This window comes from Astatotilapia calliptera, chromosome 23 (assembly GCF_900246225.1).
Source record: "Astatotilapia calliptera chromosome 23, fAstCal1.2, whole genome shotgun sequence".
NCBI classification, from domain to species: domain Eukaryota; kingdom Metazoa; phylum Chordata; class Actinopteri; order Cichliformes; family Cichlidae; genus Astatotilapia; species Astatotilapia calliptera.
In genome coordinates, this window is record NC_039323.1 from 33,507,131 (window position 1) to 33,528,872 (window position 21,742).

At 40.4% G+C, this 21,742-nt stretch overlaps 1 protein-coding gene across 1 annotated transcript; it reads left to right on the forward strand.

Annotated features, from left to right (window-relative positions):
- Positions 1 to 4,602: 4,602 nt before the first annotated feature.
- Positions 4,603 to 20,519, forward strand: ndfip2 (Nedd4 family interacting protein 2). Its single transcript, XM_026158607.1, has 8 exons — positions 4,603 to 4,860; positions 11,315 to 11,549; positions 11,744 to 11,874; positions 13,322 to 13,409; positions 13,721 to 13,845; positions 15,855 to 15,921; positions 16,005 to 16,110; positions 18,543 to 20,519. The coding sequence occupies exons 1-7, from the start codon at positions 4,834 to 4,836 to the stop codon at positions 16,106 to 16,108; spliced, it is 777 nt and encodes a 258-aa protein (XP_026014392.1). The 5' UTR covers positions 4,603 to 4,833; the 3' UTR covers positions 16,109 to 16,110; positions 18,543 to 20,519.
- The last annotated feature ends 1,223 nt before the right edge of the window (positions 20,520 to 21,742 follow it).

The window sequence follows — 21,742 nt, forward strand, 5'->3', positions numbered from 1 at the left end:
AGACCAAAAAAAATAAATAAATAAATAATAATACATTATTCCCAAAAGGAAGATTTTGTATTTTTAAAACCTGAGCTCCAGCCTGAAGTGGCATCAAGCTGTGTCCAGGTTTTTGCAGGGCCAGTTGGCAAAGTCCAACTAGACAGCACCCAGGGCACCGGCAGGCAGAGGGGTGCCAAGAAGTGTGTGTGTGTGTGTGTGTGTGGGGGGGGGGTGCAATGTGGTTTTGACAAAAGAAGAGGAGCTGATGAGCTGTTTGCTTACAGCTGTTTGTAGGAGTCTTTCCTCTAAGGATCTCCCACAGCAAAAGAGTTGTGTGTGTTTATACATGTGGCACAACAGCAGGAAGCGTATGAATTATTGGTAATTACGATTCATTGTCTGAAGTAAGGAGACAATAATAAACAATGTTGGTCATTGCCACAGTCAGCACCAAAGAAATGCATGTTTCTTTTAGACTGGTGAGTTCATGCAAATACCAGGTAGGAGCAATGGCTTCTCAGCTGTCATCAAGTTTAGGGGGACAGGTCGCCAGTCCTTCCCTGTTATCCTCAATTAACTTACTCATGTCTCTGCAGGAAGCATGTAAAAAAAAATTAGGGCCACTAAAAGAAAATAACAGGGTGACCGGAACTGGTTTTTTTTTTCATAGTTCTTAGATCGAACCATTTTCTTCTGCTTCTTACAGTCAAAATTCTCTACAAACTCAGGTGCCAGCCCACTAGGAGGTTGAAATTCAGTACTTTCAGTCAGTGAAGCAACACTGAGCCAAGAGCACTAACCACTGCACCGTCACCCCCCTTACTCTCACGTGTTTTACAACCAGAATGGGCAAAAAATACTAGAAATTTCTGGTCAAACACTGCCCCCAGGTGGTGAAATTTTAAAACAGCATTACCTCTATACCTTTAAAGTAAGTCAAATAAGTCAAATACCAGCCCGGGCTCACTTTCTAGAGCTGGTCATCCACTAATCCGAAGGTTGGTGGTTCAACCCCTGCCTGGGCCAGTCTGGATACCAAGATACTGAATCCCAAGTTGCTCCTAGTAAGCATCAGAGTGTGATTATTAGACAGATGGAACTTAGGTGCAGAAAATGGTGCTTGGGTGAATGAGGGAAGTTGTATACAGCTCTCTGAGTATTCAGGTAAAAAAAAGCTTTATATCAAAACCAAAACTGTTCTGTCATTATTCTCAAAGTTAGCGCCACATGTCAGAGCAGTGAATTGCCAAAGTGTGGAGCGGTGCAAAGGTACTGCACACAATACTAGAAGAGCTACAGTATTAACAGAAATTCACATTGAAATTACTTACAATTATCTGCAGTTACATATTTCTATAAATGTATTTATTTCTATAAAAATGAATTCAGTCTAGTAATAAGAGGTGGTTAGTTTGTGATATTACTCATTACTGTGACCCAAATTTACTCCTATTGTATTGAACTTTATATACAAGTGCAGGTAGGTCACACATCAGTCTTTACAAATTAAGGCCTATAATTTGGCCTTAGCAAGTTACAGTCAACAGCCTGTGTTATTCATGTTTTTTGAATCACATTTTCAAGGAAATACATCACTCTCTCTTGTTTGTTGGTTAAATTGAAGATTTATGATTGGGTGGGCCCTAAAGATGAGCAAATCAATCCAAATGGTATCAATACCAACGTTGGTATTGGTATCGGAATGATAGTAGCACGATAGGACTGATACTTTGTTTCTATCCTCTGAGTTTAGTAAATAGCCCACCAAATTGTCTGAATATCTTTGTTTTCACTGTCATGTCTATTTTATTAATAACCTATTGCACATTTTAAAACACAGAAGTTTAATGGAGAGTCCTTGCTTAAATGCACCTTGGGAGTTTTAGCTGTGGCTTTAACAGTGGTTTTACACCTACAGGAATGTATCTTCTCTCCTACTTGGCAAGTTTAGATAACACAATTTAAAATTGTTGTTTGAGTCGCCTTTTAGATTCCCTCCCACACAAACACACCCCACAACCCTGTAAATAACTTTCATTGTGTTCCTCAGATGAAATATGCTCAAGAATTATGAACAATTCTTCTCACAGTGCATACATCGTATTTGGAAGTATATTAAAACCTTCCTGTATTGCCACTTCTCCACACATAAAATGCAAATTCAGCCCCAAATGCACGGCAGCTTGGCAATTAAATTGCTGCTTGTATCCTCGCGAAACTAAACAGATGTCTTCCCCTTGTGATGCACGATTCTATCAGCATCTAACAAAGTGCTCACCTCCAGTGAAACAGCAAAGCTTTCAGGGGCATGAGAGGGACTCTGCCACGCTGAAAAGCTGCAGTATCTGACAGAGATGCCCACTGTTTCTTTATATAACACCTTTTTATAGCACCTATTTACCTTGAAATGATGTTGCCAAGTAACAACATCCCAACTGTGCAGCCGCGGTGGGGATGGTGGTGTGTGTGTGTGGGTAGGTGTGGGTGTGTGTCAGTGATGGATGTCCTGAAGGGCTGTTATTGACTCTAAAAGGGGGGTTCTAACAGCGAGCTGGGCGAATGAATTCCAGTGTTTTTCACTCTCATGCAGGTCTGCTGCTGCAGTAAAGGTGTAGACAAGAACTCATCCATCACTGCTGCAAGTTCCATCCTTAACGCTGCTAATCGCCTTGCACGGGGCCCAAACCTCTATGATGCTTCTACACCACCCCTCCTTTTTTTTTTTCCTTTTTCACAAGTTTCTCCAACCTCTCCCACTCCCTCCATCCTCTTTCTCTCTCAGCATGAGTCACTTAACTGATACATGTACTACAATAATCCCTCTTCTTAGTGAATGGGATTAATATTCAATTCAAGAAGAGCCTTTCATCAATACCCCTCCATGCCTTCTTTGTTCGCTCTGTTTAACCTTTTTTTGCTTTTTTTTTTTTGGCAAATCCAGCAATGATGTAATAATGCAACAGATCAGGGCAGATGTAGTGATGTGTAGTTAAGTGCAGCAGAGCCAGTCACTTTGGTTAAAAATGATACGTGTGGAGGGAAAATGCACGTACAGCAGTTTGGAGAGGGGAAAAAAAATCTATTAACAATGCATCAAAAGAGGATTTGGACTCAAATTGTCCTCAGTGCTCTGTTTTAATGATGCCTTCTGGTCTGTTAGGCTTCTACGAGAGACCAAGCTACTGCTTTTAAGTCACCCTGCAACAGTATCTGAAGCTGTTTGTGCTTTATCCTTGAAACTCCAGCACTTGCATTGATAGAAGTATCAACCAGAGCCTGTTATGCACTGATCCAATCCAATGCTGATCCAGGATTAGCTGGGGAGGCGAGACCACATGACGGAGTAAACTTGAGAACGGACGTAAAGAGTTTACCCCGCCTCCCCTCTGCTCATATCCACACACATATATTTTAACATGATTTTTGATGGTGGGGATAGAGGAATGTTTCTTTTAGACAGTGAGCTGTCTAAATGCACTCCCAGCCTGGAGCAAAGAGGGTCAAATCTATCTGAGGTTGCTCTCTGCGTGTGTTTGATAGTGTTTTGCAGTACTGCAAATTTTGGTATCGATCCAAAAGTACAGAGTCAGTAATGCCAATACCAATACCGATATTTATGTAGTCTATGTAAGGGAGACCAGTGTGTCATGATTGATGAGATGACTCACCAATAACAACAATTTATTTAACAGAATTCAGTGTATTAAACGTAGAGGATTGAAACAAAGTATCGCTCCTATTGCTCCAGTGTCGATGCAATACCAGTACCAGAGATGATATCTATATTATTGATAAGGGTGTTTGATAGCTCAGGGCCTGCTTATTTGTGTTAAACAAGGAGGGGTCTCACTTCTTAAACTGCAGCAATAAGGTTTCCAGGGTTTTTGGTGAAAATGAATAACGATCTTATTTTATGTTCACCTTGCTTTTAGTCATGCAACAGGATGGTGTTAAAGTTTTGGTGTTTTTTATGGATGGAAATGGGTCGTTGTGGTTCAGAGATAAAAGAGGAATTTGGCTCCACCTAGTGGTTTCTCTCGTCAAATTTATTTATTTATTTTTGTATTTGCGTCATCACCCTTTCTCAATCCTTGGAAATCTGAGATCAAGCTACCGAGGAAGGAGTCAATTGGTCGAACGACAATTGGAACAAGAGGTAGTCGCCTTCAAAATAAAGCGTCTAGCGAGCGTTGACGGCCATCTGAAATGGTACAGAAAAAGTAAAACAGACAGTAGATCAGCCATCTTAAAACGTTATGAACTGAATAATATTAAAAGACAGTAACATATCACATTCCCAGGAATTTCTAACAGATTAACTGCCTAACAATTCAGCTGAAAGCAAGCGCGGATAGAAGCCAAGTGCATTAGATATTGATATTATATTAATTGTACCTTTTTTATACTTACAATGAAAATATAATGCTAATATATGGTTGTTATCAAAAATAGTAATAATAATAACTCTTAAAGCTTAGGTGTAAACGTAAGGTAAATTAGATAAGTAGAAGATCACATATGCATTAATGAATACAACAACGATAATAGTAATAATAACATTAATGCGCAATACAGATTATATACATTTTAGTTTGAAATATTTAACCGGAAGTGTGACATCTTTAGACTAGCTTGAAAGTGGGTGAAGGTTTTTACACAGAACGGTATTTTTCTGTGAATGCATTGTAGGTTGTAGCCATTTCTTTCATCGCTCAGAATCCGGTTCTTCAGCGTTGTGTCTGGAATCAACATCTCTTGCCCGTGACTCACACATCGGAGTAAACCCAAGTCTTATTTTTTTTTGATAGTTCTCACCGGCTGGCTCGTTTAGCCAGCTGAACCTAGTCGAAGATGGACCCAGCGAGCCGATACCAAGTGGTGAGTGGAAGCTGATCAAAACACCGTTTGATAGCTCGGCTTGCCACTCGTCACAGGCACCAGGCCCTTGCCAAAAAAATTAATGCTTATTGTTTGTATTGACTATTTAAAATGCGTTATGTGGGACAGACAAAAGCCGTAAAAAAACCAAACTTTCACAAGTGTTGTGTTTTTCCCCTAAATTGGTTTTGCTATGGTACCCAGCCTTTGATTAGCCACCTCCGTTAGCTGGCCAGCCAAGAGTAGTCACGAAGGCCGTTTAAGTGAAAATGCTTTTAATAGCGCTACACACATAAAATACACTCTCTAACTTGTCGTTACATGTGTACATTAAAACATGTAAATTAATCAGAATGTTTTTTTGTATGTAATTTGTATAGTATATTTTTTTTCTCTCATTTCTTTTCTAAATGTACTTGTATATTGTTCACATGTTGAAATAAATTACCAATCAATCAATCAATCAATCAATCAGGTGTAGTTACACGGTTTTTGGCAGCATAAATTCTGAGAAGCTTAGCTCTAAGTTAAGTGGTTAGCATAGGGATTTAGTAGCTGGCTCATATTAAATGTGGTAAGAGGGCCTTTTTTCCCTCTGGTTGTATTTTTTTAAAGCTGTATTTCCGGCTTAAACCGCAGCTTAAAGGGCTGGTACGAATCAAGAGAAAGGAATGACGGTGACAAATAAGTGTTAACGAACTAATTGTTCAGAAATATGACTTATATTATGTCTTCGCAGAATCATAAAATTCTATAGTAATGCAGGGAAAAGCTAATGCTACTACTGTTAGTCAAAAACATTAATGGATGCCAGCCTCAGAGTATGGCTTCTTTGGTTGAACTGGCCTAAGCATGTGGAGTTTGTTCCTTCTGTTAATGTATTGTAACAGCAGTGTTGGTAAAACTTTGGAGTCAGCTATGAACCTTGGGACATAAAGTATGCTTTGTGCCTTGTATTCTGGTATTATGGCTGATAATCCCACAGCATATTCGGTATGAGCCAAGGCAAATCAGCAATGTCCTTTTTAACTTTTCAGCCCTGAACAAAGCAGCGATTCACACCAAGTTCTTTTTTTTGGTTTTTTTTGAAACTCCAGCACAATACAGTGGATTCTCAAGGATGGCTTGGATGTGGCCAAACGGATAAGTTATCTGATATTGTGGTTTGTGAAAGCAAACAAAAAATATACTAATAAAAACCCAGTGTTCATCACAGTATGCCTACACTGTCATCTCTTGCTCTGTTTCCTTTCTAAATAATACTACAGGTATGGGGCACTGCTGCTGTGAGGTTCGGGTGTATTTGGACACATGAGGAGGCTTGTGGCTATGTTGTTAAGATCTTATGTAATCCCCTGTGCTTGCGTGGGGGTGCAGTTATGCTTTGTCCTTGATTCTGAGCCAGTCGTCGGCCGCTCATTCACTTCCCTGCCTTGTTTGCTGACCCAGCGCTGGTGGAGGTTCAAAAGTCGGTTGGGACGGCCAAGATCTTAGTTTTTTAGAAGTCTATCGGTGTGGTAAACCAACAGATTTCACTGTGACTGTGCTTATTAAAGAAGCTATTTAGGTTTGTTAGTCACCTCTGGCTTTTCAACTTGCGTGATATCATTACTTATCACAAAGGGTGTTTCCCCTGTTTGTCGCGGTGTTTTACCACTGTTCGAAAACCACCATTACTTCATGGAAAAGGTTTCAAATGGTAGATTCGCCTTTCAAAAACATCATTTTAAGCAGATTATCAGAATTGTGGAATTCAGTCCTGCTGACGCAGAGTCAAAATGAGTTTCAAATGAAAACTTGCATAGCTTCAAGCTATGCAACTGAAGTTTGCCGCCTTTTTTTTTTTCTTCCAACTTTTTACATATAAAGCAATCATTTTGTTAATCAGGATTTTTTTTTTTCAGTACAATAATCATGAAGTGAAAATCATGACATGCTGCGTTTGTAATTTTTTTTTTTTTAAACCTTTTCAATCCTAAAGTAAAAATCTGATATCGGCACATGCTTAGTCAATATTTCTAATTGATAAATCCGACATGTAATGAAGCTGAATGTCAAACCCAAACTGCCTCAAGCTTTGCAGTGACATCAAATCAATCTGCTCTTGCTAACTGTAAACTTGGTGAATGTATCTGGCTCAAACATTAGAGGCAAGCGTGTTCTATTGCCTATTAGATCAACACAAGTCAGCAGAACAGCATACCAATTCACCCAACTAAAGGTATCACTGTAACTGTTTACTGACGATTGTGATCATTTAAAATTAAATTCATTGATTGTGTCAATCACACAGATCATAATCTCATCAATAATTGTACTTTTTGTAAGCTTAGTCTTCAACATCATACTTTTGTATGTTGAGTTCAATTTAAGTTGCTTTCTTTGTTTTTTGCATGGCTGTCCCACCTAATATTCATATGTGACAAATGAGGTTCCAACTGACTTTTGGCAAATTGCAGTTCCATTTACACATTATGAAGGTTCAACAAGAGGATTGGACCTAAACATTAGTGGGCCATGGGAGTTTTGGGCTCTCACCCTAGTGAATGGCACCATACAACAAAACTATCATTAAATCTGCTGGTGCATGGTGTTGTTTCAGGCGGGTGATGTGCTTCTTGAGTTTGTTTGCAGGTTGAAGACACGAGTTGACCATTGTGGTGATTTTTACCACCATTTAAATGATCTATCAGTACAGAAGCATATACAGAGAAATGTTGCAAGTTTGTCTTTCTGAGGAAAATCTTTAAAAAAAAAAAGCCTGCAATTTCTTCACTTCTTGGTTTTCACTTCTCTTATATTATCGCTGGTATAAAAGATACAGAACTGTGGTGACGTCACCACTGACGTGCAAAGTGACCAGTGGAAATATATTGGATCCTTCGATTGCTCTGCTGTTTTTAATATAAACACGGTCCTGTAGAACAACGGTATAGTGATCCACCCAAACTATTGCTATTACAATAATTATATTGATGATGAAAATCAAGAACTGAGGATTATTGTGAAAGTTGTCAGCTCAACTTAGATCAGTGTTTTTCCTGTGGTTCTGCCTCTTTGATTACAGGCACTTTACTGTGCTCTTGGGGAATTTGTTCTTGGACTTTAAACAAGCTAAACTTGCTTAACCACCTTGAGACAGCTTTTGTTATTCTTTGGGTTATCAGCATTCTGACGCACAATGAGTCTGTCAGGTTATCCTGCCAATCCTGGGTCACGTAGCACTGTCCTTAAAGTTACATGTAGTTTACTTAATTCTAAAACTACAATCTTATGCCTTTGGCCAGGAGCTGACTAGATTGAACTTTCTAATGGATGCCCTTTTGGAACAGAGGGGCGGAGGTGATTCCCTCTCGGTTATACTGTAACCATCATCTGTAATTTCAGAAAGTGTTTGGCTCTAAGACCTGACAAAAAAAATCTGCTTAGGCTTGTAGATGACCCTCTCAGATGTTGCGTGGTCTGTCATTAACTTATTACATGTCGATCACTTTTCCAGAAACCTTCCTCTGTTGACATATTGATGTGGCTTTATGTATCTGTGCTTGCTGTGTCAAACATTCTGTTTAGGGCAAACCGTACTGCTCTTACTCATTTTACTCCTCCTTACATGCAGGCTAAGGATATCACTGTAATTGAACATTTCTTAAGCTTCTACATACTGTAGCAGTTCATTTCTTTAGGGTTCAGATTGTGTTAGCTTTCATTGAGTACAGCTCTGACAGATGCCAAAGGGTAAAGACCAAGGATTAGTCTGTAATGCTTAGCTAAGGAATTAGAACTAAGCAAGAATAATGGAACCTGCCACCACTAAGAAAGTCTCCTATAGAGTGGTAATCACCTTTCACTGGGGTAATACAGTATTTAACTTTATCTGTGTTTTTGAAAGGGCTAAAGGCATAACTAATTATTAATGTCAGCACCCATCATGTTCCGAAGCAGTGGTGTGGGTGCCCTGGCAATGCTTCCCAGTGCTAACAGACATAAATGTGAAGTGGTAAGCAAGATGGAACATACAGTTAGCATAGTATAGCTGTTTTTGGATTGTTTGTATGTATGCAGTGTCAGAACTAACTCACATGTGCCCAATATTAAATTTGTAGTGCTATCAGAGCTAATGTTAGCCACACACTCTGGGTGTTTTCTTACTTTTACACTAGTTGATTACTCTAAATTTTCATTTTAGTTAGAAAACTAGTAGCTATTAGGGCTGAACGATTATGGAAAATAATCTAATTGCGATTTTTTTTTTTGCCCCAATATTGCGATTGCGATGCGATATGCGATTATTTTTTAAGGTCTTTGTCTTCTGTATTATTAAACAAAGACAAGCAATACATCATATAGTATGGCCAATACTATATTACATTAATTTTAAACTGTTCTTTCCTGGAAGACAGACCTCTGTTATGATGACATGAGGTGATGCATGAATTGATGACTGACATTTTTATTTAACTTCTTCAATCACAACAGTATATTTGAACATACACAATAGTTTATTTTTAGCTTACAAACATCTGAGCATAAAGTGCTGACAAGGAACCCTGGTGTAAACATTAAAATGAAAGTCAGTACAATGTGCAGATTGCAGAAATATACATAAAAAAAATCAGTGGCTTTACCACACTCAGTTTTTCGACATCTGTGAACTACTAGACAGTCATTCAATTAAAAAATAATATTAAATAAATAAAACTAATAAATAAAAAATACACACATCTTACTGATCTCTGCAGTCAGTAACATTACACATAAAGTGCAAACATAATAGCAATTGTATAAACACACACACAAACACGCCTTTAAAATTTAAAGGCGTGAAATTGGACGGTCTAGCCAATCAGAAGGCTAGTTCTGATTAGCGTCACCGCTGTCTCGGTGGAGTTTAATAAACTCGGCCGTCTGCTTCTTGCTATCTAAAATATAACCAGACACTGGTGTAAATTCTCGACTGTCTCATACTTCTGTTTAATAAGTTTTCTGTTTGACGTTTAGTCAGCTGTGTGAAAACCAAGGAGGAACCCACCCGGGGGATTAATAAAGTTTTATTTTATCTAATCTAATAACTTTAATCTCAGCCAAACCGATTTACTCACGAACAAACAAAACACTGAAAAAAGCCCAACGATAACATTTTTAGGTTGTCTAAGTGACTTATATATTACGTTTAACCCGAGCAGCGAAACTCCGCGGTGATCTGAAAATGATGTGCCGGGAGTTGTGCCGTTCTCGGCCGCATCAGTAACCCTCGAGCTCCCGGCTAGCTGTCGAGCTGGTGGGTAGCAGACGCCTCTGAAAACGTCGAAGCACTTTTGCAAATATGGGATATCTTGATAAACCGAGCAGATATTTGATGTTTACACAACTACTTTCTCGCCTGAAAATATGTTAAAAGTTTATTTTGTGACCCAGAAAGATTAGTATGAGTAATTTTAAAACTTAGTAGCGGCCGCCATTGCTGGAAACTGGAGTTTGGCTGGGCCGCGCTATGAATTCTGGGATATGGTAGTAATTTGGACAGCCTTCGGCGCGTCGCTGTGACGTAATCGGTCTACAAATGCGGCCTCAGGAGGATGCAGCCCATGAATTTGGACATGTCCAGAGTATAATCGCAGCCTTTGCGGTTAGAAAATTGCACTTGATCATGTCGCGATATTATCGCAAATGCGATATATCGTTCAGCCCTAGTAGCTATGCACGGATTTAACATCCTGACTCCATACATTTTCTCTGGAGGACTGGCATTTGCTGCTTTTTTGAGGTCACCAAAAAGTAAAAAAAAAAATTCCACTTTGAAGTGTTGCCCCCTTTAGCCACAACTTTTCAGCAAATAGTCCATACCGCCTCACCTTTATTAGTGAGACGGAATCCAAAAAACATGTCATTTTTACACTTTGTTTACCCCTGTTGTTTCACAGCTCGCTGAGCTTTGATTTTTCTACAAGTACTCTGGTGTTACACTGACAACTTCTTCTGTCAGACGCTTATATTTGAAAACAACCTAAAGCACTCAAAATGAGACTGAAACATACATGTTCAGATTGTTTGTTTATGTTTACCTGACTGATACAACAACTAACTTGTCCGTACATTGCTATAGGTGCGTGTTTTTTGTTTAGACTGGCCATAGCTTCCCAACTTTGGGCCTCCCTTTGAGAGCGAAACCAGAGTTTGATTTATATATATTTTTTTGATTCATATATATATACACATACATATACATGAATGAAAATATTGAAATCTTTTGCTTTCTGGTTTGTTATTTCAGTCGACTGGCAGCTGTTTTTATGCAGTCAGAAGAATTGGAGTTTTCAAACTTTGAAACTGCCAACACTCTGGTGCTTTCTTCTCAAGTCTTTCAGAGATGTAGGACGAGAGTGTGTGCATGTGTGCATTCCCCTTGAGCAGCAGCATTGGTTTTGGCTGATGATCTGCTTCTTGTTATATTCAGTTGCACAATGAGGACGACTCTTCGGAGGCCGGCGCCAGCGAGCCACAGCCGTGCACTTCTGCCACAGCCCAGCCCGGCACATCCGGCCAGGACCAGAGTCAGACTCAGGTGAGCCCGACCCCAGTCCCCGCGGCAGGGGAAGCGTCGGGCGTGAGGACTCAGGGGGAGGCAGTGGACACGGCACCACCTCCATACGCTTCCATCGACTTGGGAGCAAATGCTGCAGCACCACCTGGTACTAATTTGACTTTAATTGCACACAGAGTTTGGTCTGATTGCAGCTCTGTGGTGACTATTTGGAGTGTTTGTAGCTTTGAGTCACTTTAGTTTCCAGGACGGTCTCAGAGCGTTATAGGAAGTGCACAGCTCCGCTTTGATCCTGCGTGCTTTCTGTCCTTTTCTTACTTTTTTCCTCCTCTCTCTCAACAGAGACTAGTTTCCGAGGTGACTTCCCTGTGCCGCCACCCTACAGCGTTGCCACCTCATTGCCCACATACGATGAAGCAGAGAAGGCCAAAGCAGCTGCCATGGCTGCCTCAGCAGTGGAGGTGATGCCACGGGTAAGGAGCCCTGCTCACACACGGTCGCCCTCTCAGATCCCCTCTTATTATTCTTGGGTTAAAGTTCTTCCACTGAAACATTCTTGTGGTTACTGGTCTTTGGTCTGGGTGTGGTTCACCTCAAAGTAGGGCTGGGCGATATGGCCTAAAATTCATATCGTGATATAATCTGAAGCACGTGCGGTAACGATATATATCGTGATATATTCTTTTCTTCTGTATAACGTATTTTCCACACTATAAGGCACACTTAAAATCCTTTAATTTTCTCAAAAATCGAGAGTGCGCCTTATGTATGAATTCTGGTTGTGCTTACTGACTTCGAACTGATTTCTGCGTGCAGAAATCTGTTAAAAAATGTTTTAGTACAACTTTGGTAAGCCGCACTGCTTGATGGATTGTCAGAGCATTACGGCTGCCGTAGTGGGGAGCTTCGCGGCGTAATCTGGGTCCAAAGCGCCGTCTGCTTCAGGTCCCAAAGTCAAACGAACACTGAGAGTTAAAGAGTTAAAAACATGACATACCATGTTCTGACTGAGAGATTTTGAAACAAATTAAAACGTACAGCTCTGCTTCCACTTCCGACATAAATGAAGACAGAAAACTAAACAGCAGTGGCGTTTGCAGGGTTACTGAAGTTGGACTACCTGGTATATAATGTTGTACCATGTATGTTAGCATAACATTAGCACAGTGAAGCTGGAGGATGAACCCCAACTTTTTTCCCACTTATTAAAAGTTAACGTGAGGGATTCTGGTGGTCAGGGACAAATGCAGTCGCATAGCAAGATGCTATACACGGGCCAAACTTCAGTCAGGAGAACAACTGAGATTATTCATCCACAATATGAGGTTGGTTATTAATATAGTGCAACAACATGGGAATAGAACAGCTGCGAGAGAATTCAACATTAATGAATCAATGTTACGGAAGTGGAGGAAGCGCAGTTTTTGGCTTTCCCCATATTTCACAAGTGCTTCATCTCTTTGCTATGACTGTCGGCATAATTTGCAGATGATAATGGTTTTAGCTGCTGCGATGCTTTCGACCAAAACAGGCGCAGCTTGATGACATCATCAACATGCGCTGTCACGATAGAGCGGTATAGTCAAAATCTCTATCGTTGGCCAAATTTATATCGTTTCTATCGTATATCGTTTATATCGCCCACCCCTACCTCAAAGCATGCCAGAAAATTTTTGTCTTGACTACCCCACGCTTGTGACATTCCGGACCAAAGTAAATGCTGAAAGGCTTTATTTCTACCAGCTCTGAGTCTTCCCATTCAGAACAAGTAAAACTGCATTTCAGTTAACTTGAATTTATGCTCTGAGCACGTTATATCAGCACTTTAAAGGTTATTGTTAAGGTGACTTACTAATTCCAAAATACATTATGACTTTTAAAATAATATAACATTTGTACGTCTGTGTGTGTCCGTGTAAGGATGATGACTTCCCTCCCAGAGACGACTTCAGTGACGCCGATCAGCTCAGAGTGGGTAACGACGGGATCTTCATGTTGGCCTTTTTTAGTGAGTCTCGTGTTTTCTTTTGTTTGCTTATTTATGTGCAAAGTAAAGAGACCTGGTAGCAGCTCTGTTTGCTTTGCCCAGATTGCAACACACTCGTAAAACAGCATGTGACTCCCTGATAACAGATGAATTAACCCTCGAGTCTCACTCATAATTCAGTGGATAAACATTTAGAGAGACGCTCAAATCCACTGAGACTGTTGTTACTTTTAGATTTTTAACATATAATTTTTAAAAAATCCACTGCTGATTTCAAAGTGAAAGTCACTTAGATGCCCAAATAAAAACAAGTCTTCCTGATGTTCCTTCAGTGGCCTTCCTGTTCAACTGGATCGGGTTCTGCCTGTCGTTCTGTCTGACCAACACCATTGCGGGGCGCTATGGGGCCATCTGCGGCTTCGGCCTTTCCCTCATCAAGTGGATTCTCATTGTCAGGGTATGTTTTTCCACTGTTTGTTTGTTGTGTTTGAACGATGGAGGTCAGTGTTACACACGAGGATCAGGGTTTAACGAAAAGTTGAGCAACTCAACAGCAATCTTGGAAAGAATCTGTGCAGTTTGTTTGTTTTTTTAAAACTTATATCTAAGTGAATGAGAATGCAGCCATTACTGAACATTTGAATATTATTCTCCTACAGCTACACCATGTTGTGGATGTTTTCCATTAAATAAAGCCTGCAGACAAGCGGTGAGCGGTAGCTAACATTCTTTAATCACAAACAAAGAACAGAAAACCAAGCTTGGTGGAGAGCCTGCATGATCGTGGGGCAGACGGTCAGCAGAGTCTCACTGAGCCTAGCATGGCTCTCAGTTAAATACCTTCTCCAGGAACAAAAGGCAGTACACAGCTGTTTCACACCTTAAGGTTCACACTCCCTTGCTACCTCCCAGAGTCCTCAAAGAGAGAAAAGATTCTTCCTGTGGACTTGTCTGCTTCCCCCAACTTCCTTACCAGACCCCCACCATCTGTCTAACTGTATGAGTGTGAGACATGTTAAAATCTAGTGGCGCTAAGGCATTATACAATAAAATAATGTGATCAATACATAAATAAAAGAAATTCCTATACAACCACGTGAACCTCTGAGCAGTGCTACAGGATTAGCTTTTTGGGGACGAGTCTCAGTGTCGTAGACCCAAAGACTTTGACCTTGAGGGCTTTGGACCGTACTGCTGCCAAGCCGTGAACTAAATGAGGTTTCTCTGTCAGACACTCTGAGTCCTTTACGCACTCTCTCCAAATCACCATTCCCGCATAGTTTGTCTAAGGGTGTTACCCAGAGTTCATAGCCCTTTTATGTTAAACACAAGGTTGGTAGGTAATGGGGGGAAAATGGCAATGTCATACGCTCTGCTCCTCTGTGCACAACTACTACTGCAGAGGCTCATACAGTGTTCATACCATTACCAGCCTCTGGCAAACAATCAGCTCGTGCTACTGAGCAGACGACCTGCTGATCTGCATCCTCAGTCATTCTGGTGTTCTGGCTTTGAAACGCGAAAGATTGACATAAATCTGTAATATTCTTTGTTGTTTGGAAGTTTCATCAGTTGGGTTGACAAAGACTAAGTCTAATGTGGTCTACAGGCGAGAGTTTAATTGTGCTCGCAGTAGAAGGAGCATTATTATATCAGTTGGGAGCTGCAGCTGAAAAGCTCTCAAGCTGGTGGTGGTATTTGTGATGTTTCATTTCCTTTGCACATGTCTTTGAAGTTTGCAGAGTGTTGTTGCTATTATTATATCTTTTCATTTGTGAAGGTCAAAAGTCTCACTGGGATTAAAAAACCTCCCCCAGGAATGACGTGGCCAAGAGGCCAGCAGAGCCCTGAGAGCTGTTCAGAGTAAGCTCAGGACCTGCGACGCCCGTGCTTCCTGTCTCATTGTTGTAGGTTGAGATATCGAGAGAGAGTCTGATTTGGGCGTCTGATAGAACTGCAGCTGCTGCTGCGGAAGAACTCACAGGGGGACATTAAACACACTTAAAAACAATGCTAACTGCATCCTGTGTTAATGTCTGCACACTCATGCCCTTACCCGTGTGTGTGTGTGTGTGTGTGTGTGTGTGTTAGGGTGACCTTGAGGTTTGACTTTTTTTTTTTTTTTTTTTTTTTTTTAAATGTCATATTTCTGTTTTCAGAGATTGCCCTGTTTATACACAGCTGTCATTTTCCACACAACACATTTAGCAATATTTTCATTCATGCACTAGTCAAAGTAAGCAGATTTCATACCATCCCCGGTCCTCATATAACTGTTTTTTTTTTTTTTTTTAATCTATAGTGTGAGAGCACATGACTGCTGGTCAGGCTTCATCGATGTGGGATTTGTATTTTTTAATGGACTTTATGAGAGAGCGTCACTTTGTATAAAGAGCAAATTAGACACAGCAATTGTTTCCTTCTGATAACACTAAAGCCAAACTCTCTCTTCCTGTGTGTGTCCAGTTCTCAGACTACTTCACTGGCTACTTCAACGGTCAGTACTGGCTGTGGTGGATCTTCCTGCTGCTCGGTGAGTGCGCTGCAGTCAGTAATCGTCCCTAAAAGCCAAAAAGCCTCCGTGTCAGAGTGACTTCATGATTCTCTCTCCCACAGGTCTCCTGCTGTTCTTCAGAGGTTTTGTGAACTATCTAAAAGTTCGCAATATGTCAGAGAACATGGCCACATCTCATAGAACACGCCTCTTCTTCCTCTACTAAAGGTATCAAAATCTTTGTATTGAGCTGGCTGTGTTCAACTGGATCAGAGTTTTTCAGTATGTGAAGTATTCAGATCTGCATTTGTTTTCTAGGTGTTTGGTTTACAGCTCCAGCTTAAACTGGGGAGGTTTGATGAGATGAAGTCAGGACTAGAGTCTTTCAGGGTCTCGTTCGTGAATGTGGTAGGCGCAGAGCTGACAGGTGGCTGTGGTAAAGACATGGCATGTCAGCGGAACTGTTGGTCGACCTACATGCAGAGTTTTTTTTCCCCTGTGGCTGTGAGCTGTGGGAGCTGTGGGAACTGAGTGAACGAATAACCCAGCCAAGACTCGTGACATGTGTCTCAGCACCTCGCTGCTGCTGATAGACCCTGTGCATGAGAAAATGCTAACTTCCTGGTTTGAGACCAGATGTAGGGTTGTACATTTCCGGTAGCTTTACTTTGCGGTCAATCGCTACTACGAAGATATACTCCAAAATCATGTCCAAAACTCGAAAACGGAAAGATCGCGTTAAGTTACAAAGAGCAGAAGGTGGGAACACTCACCACTGTTGTGTCATAAAAAATCTAATGATCAATTTTGACGTTTAAAGAGTTTAGATCAATCAGTTGTTTACATCACTCAACACAAGCAGAACTGCATTACTGCAGCAGAAGACACATCGTCCACATTCAGAAGCACATCTCTGTATAGTGACAGTTATTATGATTTAAACAGGCAAATGTTCAGCATTCAAACTACAGGTGAAGAATAGTCAAACCAGATGTTTCCCTGTTATGTCGATATCAGCTAGTCAAGTACACACCACACCTACACAGCATGTTAACAAACCGTGAAAAAAAGCCACACAAAAAATGAACGATTGCTGGTAACGTTTTCTATGCATTAGTATTTACGAAGAGTATGTTGTGACTTACCTTCACAATTACAGTGGTCCCTCGCTATAACGCGGTTCACCTTTCACCTCGCTGTTTCGCAGATTTTTTAGTGCAAGTTTGCATGTTTGTTTATTTTTTTTTTACATCACATTGTGTCCTGATCGCTGCAGACGATCTCCTCCGTGCCGTCTCTCCTGTACAGTACAGAATCGCTGCATCGATCGCTAGCAGTGTGACTCTGAAGTGCAGTACGTTATGTCCACGAAACGTTTTGCATCGTCAAAAAATAAAATTGGCTACTTGATTTCACCTATCACAGGTTATTTTTTAGAACATAACACCCGCGATAAACAAGGGACCGCTGTTTACAGATACTGAGAAATATAACATTTGAATCCCTTTTCTCTTTTGCTCTGAGGTGCGGGGGAAAAAATATCGACAAGTCGATGAACATCATTTACATATATATTGGGTATATGCCCAAGACATCTATTGAAATGTAAATCGCCGCTTGATTCATTCATTTGCTTAACTTGTTTTGGACCGTAAACAAGGCGCGAATAGGACACCGGAAACAAAGCTCCCCACAGGAGTTTCCGCACCGGAAGTAGCATATGCTAACGTGCACACAGTCTACTGGCCACTTTGCAGAATTAAAGCCTGGTGAGCAGCTGCACCTGTACAGAGGATCTGTACCTGGAAGAGAACGAGACAGGAGAGTTGCTTTCCAAGTTAAACGCAGCTTAAAGCAGCACATAGCTATTATCTTCAGCTCAGGTGATCTTTGTCAGTTCTAAAATTAGACACAGCCCCATTCATGGTAATCCTTTCATGATGTAATTACAGATGATCGTCATTTAAAAACAGAAAAACCCACCATTCTCCAAAAAGCCAGCAGCACACAGCTCCTGCTGATAGATTGAAAAGTGTGCTGAACAGTGGACACTTCTGTGTGTTCCTGGGTTCACTTCAGCCGGTTATGTTAGAACCTCTGTCTGCTCTGTGGCTGGTTCAAGGGCCAACAACAACACAAGTAAGAGTAGCCCACAAACTGGTTGGTCCATATATGTTTGGCACCGCCTAAACAGTAAACAGCTGCAGCGTGTAGACAACTTGGAGTAAAGCACAGGCTCTACACGGGACCAGTACAGGGTTACTGCACCACGCCACAGTGAGTTTCAGTGATCATTTTACACCATGTGCTGAAATCTAGAGCCAACGTCACAACATCTCTTATCTTTGGAAGTGTCACAATTTAGTCAGCGGAAGTCATAGTCACACGAGCCCTGAGGTTCTTTGTTCAAGGTCGTGAATGCTGAAGCTTCACGACTCATGTTTAGTGTAGAAATGTTTACAGTGTCCACCTGACAGTGGACAGTGCCAGTTTGTACAGTGTGTGAGAAACATAGTGTCCAGATAAAGGTCATCAGAACGGATGTGCAGTTTAAAGGTGGTACTGATGCACTTACAGACAGGAAGTTGCAGATCAGATATGTTCTCATGTTTAATAACTGTCACTGTTCGCCCCTAATGTGTGGAATTCATTCCCTCCAGGTTCTCCGTGCCGTCACCGCTCCATTCCAATGTGAACGTCCTTCCCTCCCCCTTGAATGACCTGACTAAAGAGCCTTGCAGTGAAGAGAGGAGATGGGGAAGGAATGGAGGAAAAGATGTAGGGAGAAAGAGTTACCAGTTTCATTAAAAGTAAAACACGGCTCAGCTCTGAAGCAGCTGCTTCAGAGCTGAGCCGAAAAATCCGACTTTGATGATCACGTCTCATCCCTGGCCCTTTTTGCCCCCCCCCCCCCCCCCCCCCCCCCACCCCACCCCACCCCACCCCCACTTCATTTTCCTTTGATTCAAAGCTTTTCACACTGTCTTCTCTTGGATCATGTGACGGAAACACCAGACCAGCTCATGTGTCACACAAACCTGGCCTGAGGCGAATTTAAGAGTTAACATTTATTCACAAAGCACAACAAAACAGTGTAGGATGTACATAAAAATAGCTTTGGCAGTTCTAAGCTAGCTTATGTGATGCCATGCGGTGACAGCAGTGTTAACAGCTTAAAGCTGAATCACAAAACCTTCATGACTATAAAGTAACATTTGGAATTTTAAAATAGAAACCGTGTAGGAGGTGAAAACCCATTATGAGACTTTGATATTCAGATTTCCCCTCCAACAGCCTTGTTTGTCTCACTTGAAACAAACAGGAATTAAGGATTCAAACTGACAGACCTTTTAGTTACTCGTGGAATTTTAAAACACACCACTGTTTACTTTATATGGTTTTATTATAAAATGAATAGAATTCATGGCACATTAATGTTAAAAATAATGTAGTTAAAAGTAGCATGAAATACATTAATTATTTAACAAAAACATTAAAATAATACTAGCGGTGTGTTTAAAAATTCCCTGATGATTGTTTCATGAACTTCTCTTGAGCTTGAACTAAGCACTAGTTTTGCCGTATTATTTAAGCTTAGGGTGTTATAATGAAGTCTTAATTTAACGCTGGTGTAGCAGTTTGACAGCGCCAGTCCTTTTTCGTCATCTCAGATTTTCTTCAAATCAAATTTATGCAACAGTTTCCATTATAAGGGCACTCAGAACCGAACACCGAAGCTCTGCTTAGCTAGAATTGGCTCAAAATATAATAAATAATATAACTTTTTTCCCCCCTTTTTTTCAGTCGGTTAAGTTGGGGCTCTGAGCCAATGGAAGGTGTTTGAAATTGCAAACTGGAATCTTCTATTATAATAATTTAAGATAATACAGGTGCCAAAAATTAGCATCAGCAATAACGGCACTCTGGACTGATATCAGTCACTGGCAAATATTTACTGATGATGTCACATTGGATGTGTGATGAAGAGCTTGAAACCTTTAATGACAAACCAGAAGCTTTTCTTAAAACGATATCAGATAACATGTGCTGGCAGAAACTTAGCATTGGCTAATATTGGCTCTATTGACTGATATCAGGAATGACAGCCACAGATATTTATGCATTATCCACCAATTAATTACAGTATGAAAACCTAAATAATTCAACTATAAAACAGTGAAGGGGGAAAGGAATGAGAACAAAAGCAAATTTAAAATGCAAAAAAAGTGGTTGTTTTTAAAAAATAAATAAATTGACGAGTCATACTGATGCTGTTTCCCTCTGTGTTCTGTGTCATAAACAGAGCTTCCTTGTTTAAAAAACAAAAACAGAAAAACTTTGAAGTTTTCCATGGTTGAGTCATGTGACCGACTGAATATCTGCTGATATTCCTGGTATCAGTCAGTAAAGCCAATATCAGCCGATACGGGTTACCTGCTGATATCGGTGCATCTGATATTACTCGAATAAAAGCTTCTTGTTTATCTTGTTTTTCATTGCAGCGACTTTCCCTTAGAAACGATGGAAACATTTGCACCAGCAGATTTCCTGAATTGATTTTTTTTTTTAATCTCCTTTCCCTTCAATAACAATCATTAATCAGCCTTTTTTTTTTTTTTTGGTAACATTTTTGAATCAAAGAAAAATGAACAGCTTTCATTAATTAATTAATTTATTATTTTTGGGTTAAACAAAAAAACCCAACCCTCACTATTTCACAGCACAAGTTCACCTCATCTCGGTCGGCAGTGAAACGGCTGCCTTTTCATTTTCAAAACAGTGTCTGTTTTCTACAGAGGCACTAACCAACGAGAGCTCGGTGGGAAAAGTTTGTTTTCAGGCTGCTACGGTCAGATCAGTAGAAAGTGACCCTAAAGCGGGCCTCGTATGCATCTCCTGCTTCGGTGCTGTTGAAGTTTAAAACGATAATAAGCATTTTTACATAGAGGGCAGCGACATGCCAGGCTCGAGGAGAAACTCCTTGAAATACACGAGTCTTATGCAATTTACTCAATTGTAATGACCTACGATTATTGTGGCTTTAAGGTCCTGTGATAATGAAGTAGACGTAGTTGCGTAGTTTAATCAGAGACTGAGATCCAGTTGTGACATCAGGGAGTGAAATGGCTGTTATTGGACAAGCTGGTTCTGCATGACCTGCATGACTCGGACAAAAGCCAACACACGGATCTCTCTGAGGTTTCAGCTTTTCTGATTACATTTAGGATTTCTTCCTCTTTCTTTTCATGGCGTGAGAAGCTTTCAGTGATGTGACTCCTTTTTTTTTTTTTTTTTTTTTTAATAAATCAATGTTAGCTGACGTTGTGACTTCCAGTGAGTGCGATGACGGCGATGAAGTCTGGGGACACGCTGTTGCGTCTTGAATATGGAGCCTGACTGGACAAAGAAAAATAAACTTTTTTTTTGTTTTGTTTAATTAATTATTATTTTTGTCATTAAGAAAAGAGAAGTGTATATACCAGATTATGCCAATTCAGAATATTTGCACTTTGAAGAACTTCTGTACAGTATGATTTATGAATCTGCAAAACTGGATCTGGGTTTAGAAAAAGGTTTTCTTCAGCCATCATTGAATTCTTAAATCATCCCAAGTGGAGAATTTGCCTTTTGCACTTTTTATTTTTGAAAATAATATTTGTGTGTGTGTGTGTGTGTGTGTGTGTGTGTGTGTGTCTCATCGCTTTTAGCCTAAACTGTGACAGCTTGAGAATTGCCAAACTTTTTTTATTATCTTTTCGACTCTCATCATATCCCACTAAAGCCTCTTTCAGCAATATTCTGATCTTTTGGTGAATTGATGCTCTGCTGCATGATTTTCCCTCCCAAATGAGTGGGTAAT

Bases quoted from the DNA above. Each gene is read 5' to 3' on its own strand.
- ndfip2 (XM_026158607.1), top strand. From the start codon at position 4,834: ATGGACCCAGCGAGCCGATACCAAGTG. The intron at 4,861-11,314 runs GTGAGTGGAAGC...TGTTATATTCAG, and splicing joins CAGCGAGCCGATACCAAGTG to TTGCACAATGAGGACGACTC. The intron at 15,922-16,004 runs GTGAGTGCGCTG...TCTCTCCCACAG, and splicing joins GTGGATCTTCCTGCTGCTCG to GTCTCCTGCTGTTCTTCAGA.